The sequence below is a fragment of the Acipenser ruthenus genome, chromosome 39 (assembly GCF_902713425.1).
Source record: "Acipenser ruthenus chromosome 39, fAciRut3.2 maternal haplotype, whole genome shotgun sequence".
NCBI lineage: Eukaryota > Metazoa > Chordata > Actinopteri > Acipenseriformes > Acipenseridae > Acipenser > Acipenser ruthenus.
Genome location: NC_081227.1, coordinates 1,108,561 through 1,128,224, shown reverse-complemented (window position 1 = coordinate 1,128,224; position 19,664 = coordinate 1,108,561). Strand labels below are relative to the sequence as shown.

Sequence of the window (19,664 nt, the reverse complement as noted above, 5' to 3'; positions counted from 1 at the left end):
CTTACAGAAACTAGGGCGTGTGAACTATGCATCAGAGTCACTTACAACAACGTCACACCTGATAAGACGGAGCACAAGGAGGTTCAGTGACTGCCTCAGGGTCAGACAGTTACAAGCCCCTTTTCTCTAACCACTGGACCACACAGCCTCCTGTACATTATTGAACAAACGCAAGGTCACGTTTTGACACAACTGTGTAAACCTGCTTCTTTCAAAAGACCACACGTCACTAGAAGATGGGAAAACGTGACAAGGCAGCCCCCAGCAACATGTTTACCCTCCATGACTCCCAGTCCAAAGGCAGAGCCTGAGCAGCTTCCTTCCTTCCTTTCTAATCCATACCTGCACGTTTCCAATCTTAATGGGCAGGACAGCAGTTTGTACAGGCCCTGATTGTGCCTATCGATTTTGGAACTCTCTAAAGAGGTATTGATCTGTGTGATGCTCCTTAGGCAAGAGTCAAAGAACAAGTTCGTTTACAACTTATTTTACCCCACAGTGATATGTAAATGAAACTGGGAGTCCTCATGCAGCACTACAATCACGGAGCTTGCACAAAAGTCCTTAACCTGTTATTAGTGGTGCTAATCTTCAAATAGACCTACAAATTATATGTACATCTACGGCAGAGCTACACTAAAACAAATGCGAATGAAATGGGAAGCTTATCTGCAGCTGAAAATCATATGCAAAACAATGTGTTCAAATCCAAGACCTTTGTCAGCTAATGCCTGTCATTAAACTAGACACTCATTTCAACCTGCTAGACACAACTATTAACCTTCTCTAGATGCACAGCATGCAAGGTCCCCAGTAAATCCCTGCTTTGGAAGAGTAAAGATCAAATTCAGCATTTACTTTCAGCAGTGTGACCCAGTGACGTTTGTGATGGTTAAGTTTTCGATTTCCACCTCTAAGTTCAACATGCCAGGAAAGATGAGGAAACAAGTCTGAGAGGGAGTCCAACGTGAAACTCAACCTATGCAACTAGTTAAAGCTGAGTTAACCATTAGACTGCAAAGCATTTGGGAATCACCAATGAAATGTGTGTGGAACAAATACAACTGTTGTATAACTGCTGCAAGAGCTCTGTTATTGTTGTGGAAATAAAACCCGTCTCAGCGTGGGAGAACAGAACCACCAAGGACGCATCTTTGGCAAGGTGATTTCAAATGAACATTATTTGTTAGACATTATTATCTTGCTGCTATTTAAAATATAAATGTATGTGTGTGTGTTGGTTTAATTAAAATCCTGTTGATATGCTTCAAAGCACCATGCAGCAACGATTACGTACTGTACTTGTTAGTTTTCTAATTGACACTACCTCATAGGAGTTAGTTATAAAATGCTTGACTGGTTTATTCGATTTTTGCTTGTTTATTTTAATTTGGCACTAACTTTCATCTTGAATGAGGCTTGATTAGTTTGTATAGTGGGGTTTATTTATTGAATTTCCGTTTCAGTGCTCTGTTTAGGAATTCAAAAAGCATTCTTGCTCCTGCGCTATCGCTGATACTGTGAACAATCAGCCTGGAGGAATTTTTATCTGATGCTGGTCTTTAGATTATTAAAAAAAAAAAAAAAAAAAAAAGTAATATCAAAAGTCAATTAAATGTGCATCAAAAACGATGCACAGTATAATGCTGGAAAAAAGTTTTTAAAAAACCCTCCAGTACTCTGTAACCTTTAACCACATTACCACTGAAAACCGGGAATAGCTTACCAAGTGACAGCTAGGTACCAGTTCATACAGAATTAGCAACAGATACCACTTGTTCCAGTACTTACATCAGCATGTACTTGCACTGAGCTGCTCCATACCCTGCCGTATTCTACCACCGCTCTTAATTATAACTACGTCCCGTATCTTGTATTTGATTTTACTCTTATAGGTATCTGTATGTTTTTTTTTTAACTGCTCTTAATTGAAATCATTCTCATCCACTTATCATACTTACTATGTGCTGCTACTGGACTCTACTCATATAAGCAATATTTTTTATATTTGTTAGTCGAACTTGCTCCTAAATGTAATTATGTACTGTATTCGTTATCTCGCTCTTATCTGAATTTGATCTTATTGTACTTTATAACTGCTCTTATCTGTAATGTGATATTCTGTAATGTGATACTTTTATATCAGGTCGCCCTGGATAGTCATAATACTGTAGATTTTTCACACTTCTGTATTCGAATAGCTGCCACGTCCTTCCTCGACTGCCCATCTTTATCATTTAGCACTGCCTTATACACACAGCGCATCCCGACGAGCGTGGCTTCCTTTAAAATACAAGGCTCAGAAGAACCATGTCAACTGACCTTGAGAAAAGTGCGTTAATGCACCTACCCTAATCTGGCCAGGCTTTCAAAGCACTTAGCAAGTGCTCAGAGGCACTGTAGCAGCATTTTGTCTTCCACAGATAAAAGGGTTCTTTTAATGGAAACTCCACAAGCGCATTTCCAGCAGTCTGAAGGTTAAAGTAGATGATGTTGATGCAGTTAGTTCGTAGCTAGCTCTAGAACTCCATGTCTAGTCTAATATTAGTAGCTATGTAGAGTCTGGCTACATGTTTAGTAGCCATACCTCGTATTTCTCGGGTCGAGTCCACGAAGCCTGGAGAAAACAGACACAGAAACAAAACACGACAACGACAAAAAAGAATCCTTAAAAAGACGTCCTTAATCAAACAGTTTAGAGACATGCGCTGCTGTAAAGATGCACATGCACAATGTTGGTCTTTTTTACCTGGTCTAGTCCAGTGAAATGGGCTTATGTTAAAAAAAAAAAGAGATGCATGAATTTGAAGTAAAACAAGAAACAAGTTAATAGGCATATGCAAACGTTATTTTAATTACTGCATTTTGTATTTTACAATATTTTTAATAACACTGGCTGAATACATGAACAAGAATGAACTGGGTATAAAACATATTCATTCTATTTATAGTAAAATACGAAAAGCCTTCTTTTTTTGTCTGCTTGCATTTTATGTGACTGTTCTTCAAAGTGTGGAAGCACCGTGTGGACTTGGAAATCAATGGGAACTACTGCACAACATTGCAGTAAACCTAGTTGAACAATATTTCAGTTAAATACTGTTCATGTAGGACTGCCTTGGGTTGCAATACATTACAAGTAAATTAGAAACAGCTGCTATTTCTCTGCAATGTTACTGCAAGTAGGTGTTGTCTCACTGTGGCTGAACTAATCTTGTCATCTGGTCTAATTGGATTTGACGGTTATTTTAAATTTAAAAATATCCATCAGTGATATAATGGAGATCTCTGACATAAGCGTTCTAATAAGTGAGCCTAATAATCCAATTTGTAGGATTTTTAAATGCCATGCAACAGATTGCTACACAATTATTTTGTCCTTATTATTCTTGTTGTTTCTGGAAACTAAGTCAAGTCATACTTAAGCGTGCTTTAATTGGTGAGTCAAAAGTGCACGCTGCACTGGAAATGTACTGGCTGGATTCAAATGAAAAATAAAAGGTGTATTTGTAAATATCTGAATTAAAGTCACTGGCAGTGGTGCTTCCACAGCTGAGGTGTACAGCAGTACAGTCATGTGGCAACGATCAATACAAAGAGGTGCCAAAGGTAACACCAGTAAGACAGCTGTGTTGGAAGCCATCTCAGGCTGTGATACGGATCATTTAAAAAAAAAAAGCTTTTTAAGGTTACCAAGTACTAGGCGTAGGTTAATTTAATATAAGTTCTTCATCTTACTTTTAAAACTATGAATTTCAACACTAACAGTGAGGCAAAATTCAGCCCTAATCTGGGATACTGTACAGGAACTAAAGCCATTACAATGTTCAACTATCTGTTGCATTACATTGTAGTTTTTGTAATAAGCCGTTGCTCTAAACTTTCTTAGGAATGCACATGTGTCCCTGTGGCCAGACACACTGAAGTACACTGGTCTAGATCGTGTGTGTGTATATATATATATATATATATACACACACACACACACACATTTTAAAGAACCATGCTACTGTGTACATATTTGTGATAACATTAAAGATGATGTCATTTTTGTCAGGTATCACTTTTACAGTACAGGCCTGTAATACAGCTGATAATATGAACGACAAGCATGCGTCATGTTATTGGACTTCGTAGGAATCTGTATCTTAGTTCATAGGGAATTACATTACGACTTGTTGTAATGGGTTACCGACAGGTGTAAGAATGGAAGAGCCGCATAGCAGATGCACTTTTGTCAAAGCTCTCTTAGTTGTAGCCACTCTGACAATGTTGAATTGTTTCAGAAGTGTTTGTTAAAACGGGAGTAACTCTCACCTTGTGTACAGACTTCAATTCAGGGTTCACAGGGGTATCTGACAAGAGCAGATCCGGTGCTTAAACCTTTCTTCAGACAAATTGCGGAGCCCTTTAATGAAACCATGATTCACCCCCGGTTATTACACATCACAAGCTTCAGTTTGCTTTCCAAAACACAGCTGCCACCCAGTTACTGCGTCGTTTTCAGAAGAAAAATGATCTGCCACGCTGACTGAAATCCAAGCTGACAGCTGATCGGAACATTTAGAGATCTTTTCACTCGCTGCATTACGATGGGAACAATTTAATAATTCAGCATTGAAGATTAACAGCTTGTTACAGGCGAACATCAGCTTCTGCGAGCGGTTCCTTTCAAGATGAAACAGCGCCTTTTAAGCTAATTATAAACGATTCAATTACATTTAACCTGAAGCATGCCAATAAACCTCTAGAAATGACGAGAGCAAAACCTTTGTCAAATTTTTTCATTTAACCATGAAGGTTTCAGTTATTTCTCAGTGTCATTCCATTACAAAATAAAGCTTTTTCTTTTTTTTGTGGACTCACCTGGGGCCAACAGATTTCTGAAAACTGAACGACTGACTACTTTTACTTTCATGCCTCCTTTTTATTCCAAAATGTCAGGTGATTGACATGCACACTGTGGTCTAGTTCTACTGTTTCAGTGACACAGCAGTGATTGCTACTTTTATTTCCCATTTGGTCGAGGAGGCTGGTTAAAAACAAGTATCAGTTCATTTGTTCATTGTATGCATCACTGTATTAAATGGCTGTTGCATATGGTCATTTTTCATAGATTTCATGAGCATGCATGAAGATGTGCACGGGTATTAACTACACCCACAATATTAACACAACGAAGACACAAACTAGTGCCGGTAATGGAACAACATGCCAGTGATGAATGGGGTTATGGTCATGGACCCTTGCTATCTGTCACAGCTCTGCCAAAATGTTTCATTTCAAATGAATACAAAGATAACTCTTCTGCAACCACTGTCACTGCTATTTTCGAACAACTCAGCCTCTTTTGTGCTTCTAGTCTTGCACACCAGTTTTCCAACATACACTGTCGCAGAAGAATCCAATTTGTTAGTATTTATTAGTATGTTAATACCATGTAATCAAATAAACTACAATACTGTGTCGCAAAAGTCTACCAGGAGCCATAATTTCTAGCACAGTATTTCATGTCACATTTTTCAATCCTTGAGTCTACGGAAAACTTCAATAGGTTAACGTAACGTTATTCAGCAGGTTTCATTCGACTTTGTGAAAATCAGTTCATTATCTCGGGTGATGCAACCATTTGGCTGTAGCTGTACTATGAGAAAGCAAACACGCTGCCAGGGGTCTTCTACAGCCTTGTTAACAGGCTTAGTTATAACAAAAAACAACAGAAAGAAAAAGCCAGGCAAGGGTGTCAACAACCGAGAAGATTTGCTTGGGAAACTCAAGTCAAATCAGTAGCTGTGCTGCTGTGCTATGAACCGTGAGCACAATATTATCTCTGAAAGCACAACATGTACAGCAAGACTTACAGCTGTATGATATAGTAACCATGTAAACAGTAATATGTTTCAAAGCGTATGTTACATTTGTTTACTATGCATTAAAAGACCACCGGACTCAAAATGAACGCATGATGAGCCTTGTTTGACAGCTACATAATTGAGGTGCATGTTTGTTAAATGAATAATAAGATCAATCCGTACTTAAATGTCGTAATTCCATATATATTCTACCATGCCAATTGTATACAGCCCTATTATAATACTGAATGTAAAAAAAAAAACAAAGTTAAATAGAAAGCTGACTACAAAACGCTACGATAAATACTTTTTTTTTAATTGAAATAGCATAATCGTTTAACAGCCTTCATATATATATATATTTTACAAAACAAAAAAAAAAAATAAAAGGTATGATGTTGTTTTATGTTCAGGACGTGATCTGCCACTGTGTCTGTTTAAAGGTGGAGATGCTATTGAGAGGTACAGTCACTGCCAGAATCGCTTCACCCACAGATACTGTACATTGCTTCAGCAGTGCTTTTGCTTGCTGCCGGTGTAAATGAACACCACTTCAGTCAAGGAAACGAGGTTCGTTCTGGCTTCATTCAACTTCCACATTATGGCATAACTTATTTCCATAACGTTGCCCTTGGCAGACTGATGTGCTATTAACTGGTTTTGCTCCTGGCTCAGTACTGTATAATCTTAGTTGAAAAGTGAAAAAGCTTGCAAGGTCATGGAATACATGGATTTGCACATACAACATGATGAAACAACAGCATGAAATGTTGAAACACCGAGACAGAAAAAAAACCGAGCTCTGCGACAACAGCAAAGACACATTAATAAACCGCAGGAGCTCAGCTGAGCAACCCCCCATTCCCCCATCCTGAAATCCTCAGTAAACAGCGCTTTTGGCAACTGGTTCCTCATAATTTGTGTGCCACACATGCAACAAAACATGCCCTGGGCATATCTGAGAGGAAGTACAAAAAAAAAAAAAAACTTCCCACAGCAAACAAAACAAAATCAAAATTTCACTGCCATCAGACCAACTCCCACACTCAGCCATCCTGCTGTCAATAAACAACCCCTTGTTTTTTATGCAGATTTCAGACAGCTTGCCCTATCCGGGGGACAATTTGCCATTCAGCGCACAGTTTCTCTGGATGAAGAATGACTTTGAAATCTGGCCCTGTTCCACACGACGCTCATGCACACAGTGGGCTGGTGTGGCTCCGGGACTTTCCCCTCGGAGGGGAATGTTTGCTCGGAGGATATTTCCTGAAGGATTAACCTTTCTAGCTTGGAGCTGGCTCAAAGCTGACAGATTCTAAAGGGACATGTTGTATTGGTTCCTAATGACTTACAGTGGACCTTAAAAATAACTAGCTTCAAATGTCACTTCAGAGATGTATGTAACACAGGCTAGATCAGCAGCTGGTCCTGGCTCTTACTTTTACAAAGGCCTTTTGATCTCGCCTATCTTGCCTATATCTCTGACAGGCAGCTAGACCTGAAGAGCAGCTTCTGAAATCAGTATTTGAGTAATTGTAATAATATCATGAAAAAGGGGCAGTAGGGAAAAAAAAAAAAACAGATACAATTATATTTGAAGCTAGGTGTCCATTAACAATGTAATTTAACCTGTAAGGATATAATGAATGACCTCTATGTATCCAAATCACTTCCAAAGTGAATGTCATAAATCTACTACATTGGGGGCTTTAATCAGAAGGGAGATGTGATTTCAAACAGAAAACACAAGTGACTCTGCTTTTACATTGTTAATATTTCTCTTTTATCATTAATATAGGCTCTTATCAAAGTAAAGTGCCTAAAAGTATGTAAGAAAGCAAAGGATGGACATTTTAATGGTTTTAAACACAACCCCAAATGTCTTCAACTGGTTAACTGCAACAGCAGGAACAGGAAACAGCAGCGGCACATCAGATAACTGGGCACACCTGTACAAAGATGATCCACATGGTAACATGGTAACTGCTGGTGTAAATGGCCTGTGTCACGGTGGTACCATGTCATTACACCAGGCCTGCTCATGTAATAACACAGTAATTACAACACAGTCATTTGTCGTTACCCAGTCACTTATTACACTATATCACTATTTATAACCAAAGTGCTACTGAAAAGGTGAACTCTGTATCTTGATAATAACGAACATATTACAGCTCAGTTAGTAGTCCCTGTTTGTACTTATTTCCCTATTGGTCTTAATGGCAGGTTGTGGCTAATAAGGACAAGCCCAGGGTTTTTAAACAGGGTTGAATCACAATGGGATTAATGGCGTATTCACAAACCTTGAAGGACTGCTTTAAGGAATGTTTTGTTGAGTTTTTAAAGCTTATTTTTATTTCTTAAATGGAGTTTGTGGTTCTGGCTTCTCAAAGCATTGCTTAACCTCTCAACAAGCAGCCCCTCAAAAGCATTCCTTTAAAACAGTCCTTTACGTTTTGTGAATCAGTGTTACACAACACCGAATTTAGGCCGCCACAGAATAAAATGATAGGGTTTGCATGCAGGATCCAGGCTGATCCATCAAAACATGGACGGGCTAATTAGAATCAGGGCAGGGCATAAATCTTACCCCTCGTTTCCATTCTCTGTGTAAGTCTCAGATGTGCAGTTTCCAAAGAAACACATGAAATCGCAAACATGTATTTTCATTTTAAAATATCTGGTACTGCACTCTGCCTGCCTTTCAAGAAATCAGTTTTGCTTGCACTTCCTAGGTGAGCAGTCTTCTGGGTCAAGCATCTTACTGGCTGCGAAGCATGTCAGTCATTAGGAGAAGCAGCTGATTGGTTACTGCTGAAAGTGCAAGACTAACCGACAGCAAGGCCTGCAGTCCGAGATTTTTTTAACCCAGTGTGGTACCAGATACCAAGTATTTCAATGGTAAATACATCTTTGCCGAAACTCATATCTGAGAACTACATAGTCAACAGATGTGCAACATTCTGGGCATTTCTTTGAAGTCCCTGACCACTCATCTCGCGTAGTATGTATTTGCAGAACTAACTTTACACGACTTTCATATAAATATTTTTAAAAGTGGTTGTTGCACCTCCAACCACACCCATGCCCCCCCACCCAACCACTAACTCACCCTCTAACTCACCCACTCCCCCCCCTTCCCTCCTTCCCAACCCAAAGCAGAAGTGATTAGTATGAGCGCTGTTAGCAAGACACACACAGACCAAAGCTAAGCGAAAGGTTACAAAATAATGAGCAGTATTTCCCTTTGGAAGCCCTTGCTAATGGATACAGCTGACACAGTATCCAGACACCTCACACGCAGCAGGATACACCCAGTGCCCTTTCCATGCACACCAGGAGCACAGGCTATCCTTTTGGAAAAGCACGGTAACAGTTATGAATGCAAACGGCTCCGAAACTGCTCATTATTTCAGCTCGAGTAAGACCGGGCTAAACAATGCAGGCAGACATAAAATGCAGAAATGCTGATGGAATTATAAATTATAGATATGAAGACAAAACATGTGACATCTGAAAACAATGGGACACTGGAGTGATTTGAGCATGCTGAGGGCGTTTATTCCTTAGGATGATCTTGATATGATTAAGCTTGATGGCCCATGCTTCTATTTGTCACCCCCCCATAGATTTCTATAAATATCCTAGTTTCATTGTCATCTTTAATACATCTGGTAGGGTTGGAAGGGTCAACTACATTGTGATCATGCAACATTGTGACTACTGACTATATCAAACCGAACCCTGATAAGATCACAACTTTTGGTCAACTTCTGTTCTTTCTTTTAATGCATTATGTGTTAAAGGTTGAGAATTGAGAGGGGATGCATAGATATATACATAGATGTTGTTACAATTTGGTCCACTCTCAATCATCTGATTCTATCAGGGTTATTCATTTTTACTGTACCTGCAACTGTTATGATTTCATACCTGATAAATCCTGTTTGAGGTATACTGTAAAAAGGGAAAAACCAAGGTATGAAATGGCGAAAAGATATTCCCATCCCCTGTCCTGTTTCTAAAAAAATAAACATTACACTCTTTTTAAGCTGCTGGCATTTTACTTTAGGTGGCCTGATAATATTTAGAACGAGGAATCTGTGAGGTTAAGACTACAGAAATTCTGTTACTGACCACAAGGAATGTATCATTTGTTCCTCGACAATAGCTTGCTTCCTGGGAAAGGTTCTAAGCGCTGGTTCTAAACGCATGTCTGGGAGTTCTACTCGGAATGACTCGTACCTGCTCTCCTTCTGTGAAGATTCTGCTGGCAGAACTCCACACGATAGAGGGGGTGGGGTCCCCAATGGCTTCGCAGGTCAGTGTGATCTGCTCCTCAAGCTCCAAAGCAGTCTTGTTTTCTACGTAGGTGATTTTCGGTTTCACTGGAACACACAACAACAGCATGAAACTGATTTAGAAATGGATCTTCCCAGCCAGAACAATGAAATAATGTTGATTTGCTAATGATGGTTTGTAAAAAAGATTTGGTCCCAGTTGAAAGCATAAAATAAGGCCAGATTAAAGTCTGTTCTGTAGGGTTTAGTGTCCATCTGTCTGTATGAAAGAGAGAAACACATGACTCTACTCTCAGGAACAGACAGGGCGTGATCACAATGAAATCTCAGAAGTGGGATCTATTCACAAAACGTTTCTTGTAAGTGTCTGTAAATAGGACACGTTTTTTCAAATACATCCACTGTATTTCATTTGTATTTGTTTACCAAAGACGTTCAGGCTGAACTCCTGCTCCGTCTCCCCAGCTTTGTTCTTTGCTATGCAGGTGTACTCTCCCTGATCCTCCTTCTTAACATTCAGGATTGTCATCTGGGAGCCGTCTTCCGTAAAGCTGTATTTGTCAGATTCTTCAAGAACATTCTTCACCCTAAAGAGAGAGAGAGGGGGAGAGAGAGAGGGGGGGGAGAGGGGTGAGAGACAGAGAGAGGAGAGGATAGAGAGGAGAGAGGAGAGGGGAGAGAGAGAGAGGGGGAGAGAGAGAGAGAGGAGAGAGGGGAGAGAGACAGAGAGAGAGGGGAGAGAGAGAGAGAGGAAAGAGGGGGGAGAGAGAGGGGAGAGAGACAGAGAGAGAGGAGAGAGGATAGAGAGAGGAGAGGGGAGAGAGAGAGAGAGAGAGAGAGAGAGAGAGAGAGGGGGGAGATTAATTACATAACCATAAATTCATCAGCTCGGATCATAAGACTTATGCACGCAAAAGATCAATATAAGAGGATTCTATGTTTTCTAAAGAAGGGACTCAACACTTAGTGCGAGTTACAAATTGTTTTTGCTAAAATCTGAAAGTATTGCTGAGACACTTAATATGCTTAAGTGTGCGCCGTTTATTTTCCAAAAGGAAAAGCAGGTGCATGAAGGAGGCTATACAAAAAAGCTGCATTTACAAATGAATGCTGCAAATTCTATAGATACAGATGCTTTTGAGAGCTGTGTGCAGTTACATTCAGAGTCTGGAAGCATCAGATTCAACCATTATAAAGATCATTCCAGGGACAATTTCTGGTGCTAGTCCTTCTTTATCAAAGTATAAAGCGGCAGAGGCCAATTTGGGATCACAGGTCAACATTAAATATTTATGACATATACAGTATGTCATACTATGAAAATCACCCAGCATCGGCACATACCATTGTTGCCCCAGAGTTTAAACCACTGCACTGTCACTGCAGACTGTGGAGTAAGCGTCTGCACTGCAGAGTCTTACCTGGCCCAAGACACAGCAGGTTCTGGGAATCCGTCTGCATCGCAGACCAGAGTCACAGATTGACCGATATCAGAAGTAGCGTTCAGTTCAGTCTGTCTGGTTCGGATGGCCGGGGGGACTGGAACACAAAGAAAAACAAACACTTTCTAGTTCAATACGTTTTGGTTTTTTGTTAACTACACTTTATCCTGTTTGATAGAAGTACAGGTAATAGGGGACCCCACATAGTGATTCAATTCAAGACTCAGGTGGAGTCCTCTTATCTGTAACGGTGGCGGCAGTGAACTTACGCAGCTACGATTGACAAATGTTCTGTTAACAAGTTTGGAAAAGGACCACAGGGCAGGTATGAAGACGGCAACAGAGAAACCAATGCCAAGCACCCTGAGACCAACAGAAAATGCAGGAGAGAGCAGGAAATAGACACGGCTACATGAAAACGGGTTCAAAGAAAGAGACTCAAGAGACAACACCAGGAACGAACAGGGCAGCAAGTTAGGCAAGCATCACCGAGGCACAGAACTTGAAAGCTGCAGCACAAAGCTGACTGCCGTGGGAATGCTGTCATGCTAACGGAAGGGAAAAAGATTATTTCCAGACATAGTATCACACCACAAACATACCTAAAATAAGAAGCAGAGATATCAATATATATCACATGCTCAGCAAATAGCTGAACGCCTACAACCATCACCCCACTAAAGCTGCATTTAGAAATATCTGCAGTCTTAACCAGGATGTCAAAGCTGTCACTGTGGAGAACCGAGGTGGAAAAAATGCAGGGGTTGAATCTGTGGTACTGCTGGAAATGGAGGAGAGGAAATGTGGATTTGAAGCTGATAGGATGCCAGACTGGACTCCAGATGCCTTCTTCCTTGATTCTCTGCACTCCCCTTGTTTACCGCTGAGCGGAGATGAAGAAACGACACACTGCAACCCCCCCCTCAGCCCCTCTCCAAATTACCACTGTGACAATTATCCATAATACTGCCATATACTATATAACATTAATTTGGTTCAATTTATAAATAATCCACAATGTTATTAAAAGGTGTGACCACTGTTCTTCTCACAGCCTGGATTTGATTAACAGGTTGGAAACATAAAAAAGCCAACGGTTTCTCATTTAATGGTTTAATTAAAAAAAAAACGTATAATTAGAGCTTGCGGCTTTCATGCTGGTCCCCAGAAATGTAATTTCGAACTGTTAATTCTTCTGCAGTTTAGAGATTTGTGCTCATGGCTACTTTGTGACGTTCAAACTGGGATGGACCTCGGTGAGGAATTCTACTGTCTGCCGAGGATTCTACACGTTTGAGGACCAACAAACACTGCAGAATGTTGAGTAGCACCTTACCAAACAGAGCCCTCCGGACTGGACGGTGCTTACCGTTAACAATGATCTGGATGTCCTTGAAGCTGATCTCTCCGCGAGCCAGGATCCTGCCCTCGCACCTGTAAGTGCCCTCGTCGGACTTCTTGATCCCGCGGATCTGCAGGTAGTTGTTGGAGAGGACGCTGAAACGAACTGAGCAAGAGACAGAAAGGATTGAAACCAAGAACACAGGAGCTGTCAGGAATGGTGACCGCTCGGCCCATCACGGCTCATTTCCTGCTCGTCCATCATTAGGCATTTAATATTCTCTGCACAGAATAGTGCTTCTTTTACCATTTAATTCTTGTAAGCTGTTCCTATAGTGTTTTGTCCTAGGATTACCCTAGTTGACTTTTCAAGTACAGTACCTATTTATCGTTAAAAGAAAACCAAAAACCATACATATATATATATATATATATATATATATTAAACAAGAAGCAAGACTGTATTTTACTGTCAAGATAAAAAAGAACTACACTGGTTATTTAACATACAACACGTAGTGTACGTGAAACAGTACCCTCATACAGTTAAGAGTTAACAAGTAGGTTCCAAAAACAAAAGTAGTATACAGGAATGTTTACAGCTGTTCTTTTCCAGTGGTTAACAAGCCACACAACCGCCACATTCTATTTTAAGACAATGCTTAAATATAAAACTGTTTTGAAAGCCAATCAGTTGGGCGTTTCTTTTTTGTTTTTACAATATTCATCAAGCCGTTTTCCATTAAGTATATGGACTACACAGCGGTATGTAATTCAATATGTTAACGTAACATTATTCAGCAGGTTTCATTCAAGCAAAATGAGTTACTATAGGGTGATGCGAAACTCTTGGCCACAGCTACTATCAGTTAAACAAATACTGATGCAATCCCTTACTCCCACCCCACTCCTGTTAGCTTTGTCCTCTCTTACCGTCCTTTTTATGGATGATTTCTCGGGATCGGTGCTTCCAGATAACATTAGGAGGGGGCGAGCTGGTAACATCGCAGATTATTACAGCATCATCTCCCTCATTATACTCCTGCGGGGACGGTGCGTTTCTGAAGGTCAGTTTTTCTAAGAAAAAGAATATATACATTTTGAGCACACGATAACCTCTTCGCTGTAACAATTTACACAAGAATGTACAAAACTCAAGCCACAGCACTGTCAAAGGTATTCAAGGCTACCACAGGCTGCAACGTAACCTCTCAGGCAGACTTTAACTGGGAAATGCAGCTTTTATATACAACTTAATCCACGTCAGATCTATTTGAAATTACTAAGAAACTTTTGCGTCCAACGATACAATTACTAATTAATATCAGTCCTGATTGATAGCACTAATAGCACCTGACAGCAGCCTTACAGGGAGGTGTCTGTTACACCATGCATGTGGAAGACACTGAGAGGCACTTACGAAAGATCTTCATGTTGACGGTGGCCTGAGACTCATTGCCGTCGAAGGTGGCCACACACTTGTAGGTGCCGGCGTCATCAATGTCCGCGCTGTAGACGGTCAGCGTGGACGACAGGTCGTCATTGCGCACCACGGAGATGCGTTGGCCCGTCTCAATCTTGTCTCCGCTCGGAGAGAACCAGGTGATTAGGTCGGCTTCTCCCGTGACTGGGGACAACAGAAGAGCCTGTCAGACTGCTTGCTAAACAGGACACAGATAGTGCAGGGAGATGCATGCACAGGTGTACAATACCAGCCAACAGACTTTTAAAAGAGAAATGACAACTGCACTGGTATCAAAACATTCCATTAAGTAAAAAGAAAAACACTGATTGAAAATACTATTTAACTACAGAAAACTCATAAAACTATGTAGCAGCCTATGGCTTTCTATGTTTTGAAAAGGCTTACGCAGGGTTACCAACAGAAACCCGCAGCTGTAATGACATTACCATGGCGATATGTCATTACTGCCAGACAGTGCAATACTTTGCAATTTACGGTTGTCATTAGCACTTTCATTGCCACCAGTTTCAATGAAAAAAAAAACTGTTGTATGCTTATAGTTCTACCAGAAATCCTACCGCGGCTCTAATTACAAAGAACAGCAGCACTGTAGGAGTTTTGGCAGCACTATAGCCCTGATGTTTTAGGCATTAACAGGGTGTCTCTGCTGAAAATAGCTGGTCTGCTGGTAGACAGTTGAAGCCTGAAACACGCATTAAGTAGTTTCATTCGTTTCAAAGCGTGTGTTGCTGCAGACAGGCAGTTATATGTAGAACCGTACAGTGAAAGGTGAGGTGGGTCTTCTTTCTTAACCCTTTGCGGTCCATTGTCGGACTGGGTCCGACATTGCAATTATTCCTCACAGGTCCTTTGTCGGACTGGGTCCGACATCATTATAGCAACGCAATAAACGGGTGTTTAGTCGTTTTTTCTCTGGAAAAAGCCGAGAAAACCATTCAATTGCCGAGTGGGAGCGACAGGAGCCGAGACAAGTCGAAAAAAAAAAAAAAGGCGTATCTCATGAATAGTCATACATGGTATCAGGTATCAGATAATGGGGCAGTCATAGTAAACAAGCTGGCTGAGTGCGTCAGCGCACAGAGACTATCATGGACATGCTAGAGCTTTGTAGAGCTTTTTTCAGATGTTATAGTAATAAAATAATGACTTGGATCGCATTATTGAGGAGTTTGGTGATAAAACGAGTGATCCGGAGATGATCGATCGGTATGTACGACTATTATTATTATTATTATTTATTTCTTACATTAGTAAACGAAAGGGTGGGGCGGGGCTGGAGATGCCTAGTGAATGCTTTGTTGATATGCAGGGCCATTTAAACCCGTTTGACTGTGAAAAAAAATACTTTTAAACAGCGCGTATAAAATTAACTGCGCGTGTGAAAATTAATTAGACCTGGCGTGCCTGACGCGCGATTAATAAATGGACTGCAAAGGGTTAAAGAGTAAGAAGCCTCCAGTTCATTTATTTTTTGTTGCGTGTGTTTTGTCGTGATGTTTGCAATCGCTCCGAGTGGCTGTAATGCTACAGTGACTACGAGTTCAGAAGGTGCTCTTCAGGTCACTTGCCTAGAGAGTGCACCTGGAAAAACAATATGGTCGTGATGACCACCGGTGAGACCTCACCTGTGCACAGAAAGAATTTGGATTCTCCCACGCTGATCTCCCCCTGAGCTGGAACGATGTCCACTTGCAGAGAGGCTGAAAGACAGAGAGGGATTCAACATTGATTAGTGTGCAAGAGAATACCACCGCCTACCTCAAAGTTAAACCGTACAGGCTTATTCTTAACGTTATATTGGTCTGGGGCTGCACTTACATCACAGTGTGCCACACAAAGCACTCCCTTATAAAACGCAGTACAGGTCATTTCACAGACTTCCCCCATGGTTATGCTTTGCATTTAACATAGATCAGCATGGTCTGCGATGTTGTTTAATATGCTTTACCATACCTCTCTGGGCTTTCCATCACTGTGCTTTAGCACATTTTGCTATGCTTTCACTGCGGGAACACTTTGTAAAGGCTGTACTTCCTTTAATTCCCAGAAGCACTTGCTCATATTACAAAATAAATATAAAAAAAAGATCATGCACATGGATGTGTTTGTAAGCAGTGCGTATTCTTTACCTGCTCTTTATTGATTTACTGACTTTAAGAAACGGGTTGGAACAAAGTCTTGCAATGTAACGGACCAACGAGACGAGGTAGCCTATACTTTCACTACAGGACACGTCTGACTGAACAGATACAGATGTGAGTTTATTTATATTCACATTCATCTGCTCTTCTAATCCCCCTCAGAACAGATGCAGAGGTTCAGAAATGTTTATTTATGAGTTACAGAGTGAAGCCGGTTAGGAGATACTTCTTGACAAGTTAAGTGGTTTTAATTTCTCTGTGCACCGCAGCCGGCCTCATCAGCCACTTAGTTCTGTAAAAGGGTTCGTTTCTGAGTTTTCTATTGTAGCATCCATATTCCATTAAAGCCGCTGGGAGTAATGGTAATGCAGCCAGTCAGGCATGTCAGGTCCCTGCATAGTAAGAGGCTTCATTTGTGTCCTTATAAAACAGCTACTGATATTAAATCGCGTTGGCTTACACTTGTTTAAAAGTCATAGTTTTCTATTCAGGTAATGGCTGCATCTGTGGCTGCGCGCTGCAGGGATAGAATCACTGTCCAGGTGACTGTACTGCAGGTATCACATTCCTGGTGTACCTCTAAGTATAAGTTAATTGCATTTTTTAAGTTGACCAAAATCCACCCTGTCAGAATACACTTTAGAATTCTCCTCACGATAGCTGTCCCTCTACACTACTTGGATAGACAGAGCAGTCAATTTATTTAATACCATTATTTTCATAATAATGGAGTCTCGGGGGGGACAGAGATACAAGCTACACAAATCAGTGTTAAAGGATACAGCCTGCATGGAATGAGGGAGAGGGGGAGAGAGAGGGAGCAGTTTGTGTGAAGCTGCTGTACTGCTCACAGTACAAGTAACGTCTCAGCCAAGGAGAACCACTTTAGTAGTCGCATGAAGTAAAGTTACATACACTGCCCTCCAAGTGATCAACGCAGCTTTAACAGGTCTCTGTTTTCTAGTAATAATTACAAGTCTGTTGTAAAATGTGTATTGCGTGTGTCTTTGAATGAGGCTGTAGTGTTTGGTTTTATGACAAAGAAATGTAAATTGAAGACGCACTCGGTGGGGCCTAGTGGTCTAAACAGAGGTCTTGACCCAGTCCTTTCGAGGACAGCATCACAAAACCACCACCACACAACTGGGCTCATCTGTGAGTCTCTGCTTAGGAAAGGCCCAGGACTGAATACATCGGTGGAGCTTTGAGAGAAACCCATAAACCTGTGCTATTGGTACTCTACCTCACCCTTTATGACTGTCTTTACAAAAAAAAAACAAGGACAGAAATATACCCTTACCTCTCAAAAAAGAACACAAGAAAACAAGGCCCAGTGTGCTATGTTTCTGAAGTAATTTACCAGTGCAGCAGGTTGCCATGGAGACCTCATAGTGCAGTCAGAGCTACACACAGGCCTGTTTCTGATTCTCCCTATCTGCAGGACTTGCTGCCATCCCAGCTAAGTGCTGTAATTAGGGCTCTGCTCTGTCAATCACTGAACTATCAATCTCTTTTGAACTTCAATCCCAACAGCAGTGACCCAAAGGCCTTGCAGTTAAATGACACTGCTTAATTACAAAACGCTTTCATTTTTAAATTACTTTCCTTGAAATATACCTGACATTGATAAGTAATGAAAAACTGAATTAGCTCTCTCTCTCTCTCTCACACTTCTTTTTTTTTTTTTTGCTTCTCAAACGCTGCATGAATCAAGCTAAATTACATACTACAGATACTCTGAATTTGCTGTACTTTGTATTATACAAGAAAGCAATTTGATCCAAATTTAGTATTTATTAAACAACTGGTGTATTCAATCGCAGTTGTTTATGTTTTAAATGAAAGATTGGATGTAATCAGGCAGCTGCAGTGACGGGTCTCTGGCCCTGACTCAAGGAATGTGAATAAAGAGGACTGCAGAACAGCAATGTACCTGCCAGGTCTCCCCAGAATTAAAGTGACAGCTGCCCTTTTAAAAAAATAAATCAATGCAAAACACAGAGACTCCGGCTTTGGAGCAGGTCTAGGATCAGCAACCTAAGATACCATGATAAGATTACAAAAGACGAAGAGATAAGTTCAAAGTGACAGTGGTTCTGCAGCTATACAAATTTGAGAGGGAGTAGATCTAAATCCTATTGATTGAATCATGCAAAAGGAAATTGGAAAGGTCGCCGTTTAGATTCCTTTTAAGCAAGAGCTCAACCCTGCTGCAACTCAGGACAGGAGACAAGCGGTAAGGCATGTTCCTAACAGTGCGCATTCTGGATATGTTCAGTACTTTGTTAAGAAAGTTCAACGTTGTCAAAGCTGAATTGTGGGTAGATATTTTGTACTGTGATTCTTTTTAATAGATCAAAACTACTGTTTTTTTGTGTTTCGCTGCAGCTGGCAAAATCGTTAATGGAAGTTTGACACTGGGGATCATCAGCAGAAGCACTGCTCCCTGCCTGGGAGGAGAATGGAAGTCATTTGTGCCTCTGCAGCTTTTCTCAATTGTTTGCTTGTTTACTTGGGAGCTCCAAAGGGGGTCTCTGATAACAACTGTGCAATCTAGCAAGCCGCAGCAATTAACTACCTTCAGATTTAACTGCAGCGATTAGTTTCGCAATCTAATGACGCACGTTTGTATTGTCCGTATCTTTCCTGATATTTACAAAATGCAGCCGGGAGCAACAGTAGCAGTGCGGACGTTTTTTCCTAGTATTCTGTAAAGGGTTCAGGGAATTTAAGATCGTGCACTGAATCAGCCAGGAAAAGAACTTCATCTGCAGACCACTGACAGAACTAGCACTGTGGCCCTGATGCACACTGATGTGAATACAACAAGTCAGCATTACCACCCAGTTAACATTGTCTCTGTACAATACCATTGCGCTGCCATTGGTGTGACACTTGTGTGCTATTGAATATCAATTGGTAATGACATGACTATTTCATTTTTTTTTTTTGGTTCATGGAAATTGAAACTGCATAGATGTATCATGCTGTGTCGCCCTATCGCTCGATTATCGTGCCATAGGCCTAATTTGCACGCATGGTGTATACAAAAAAAGAATATCCACATCGCACACAGTGCTGTTCTGTTTTTTACCTCACAC

At 40.8% G+C, this 19,664-nt stretch overlaps 1 protein-coding gene across 13 annotated transcripts in view; it reads right to left on the bottom strand.

Annotated features, from left to right (window-relative positions):
• Nucleotides 1–19,664, bottom strand: part of LOC117397411 (neural cell adhesion molecule 1-like) — a 157,459-nt gene that overhangs the window by 36,788 nt on the left and 101,007 nt on the right. For 4 of the 13 annotated variants that reach the window (XR_009311076.1, XM_059009650.1, XM_059009649.1 and 1 more), the window contains exons 2-10: nt 16,048–16,122; nt 14,357–14,563; nt 13,870–14,013; nt 12,965–13,102; nt 11,575–11,692; nt 10,580–10,740; nt 10,098–10,240; nt 9,786–9,809; nt 2,588–2,617 (exon numbers count right to left, since the gene is read on the bottom strand). Coding sequence is in view for 9 of the 13 variants with exons in the window: in XM_059009650.1 (XP_058865633.1) it covers nt 2,588–2,617; nt 9,786–9,809; nt 10,098–10,240; nt 10,580–10,740; nt 11,575–11,692; nt 12,965–13,102; nt 13,870–14,013; nt 14,357–14,563; nt 16,048–16,122 (1,040 nt within the window). In the remaining 4 variants the exon portion in view is untranslated. The remainder of the gene's footprint in view (nt 1–2,587; nt 2,618–9,785; nt 9,810–10,097; nt 10,241–10,579; nt 10,741–11,574; nt 11,693–12,964; nt 13,103–13,869; nt 14,014–14,356; nt 14,564–16,047; nt 16,123–19,664) is intronic. The other 9 variants (XR_009311077.1, XM_059009651.1, XM_059009654.1 and 6 more) reach the window with 3 other exon arrangements.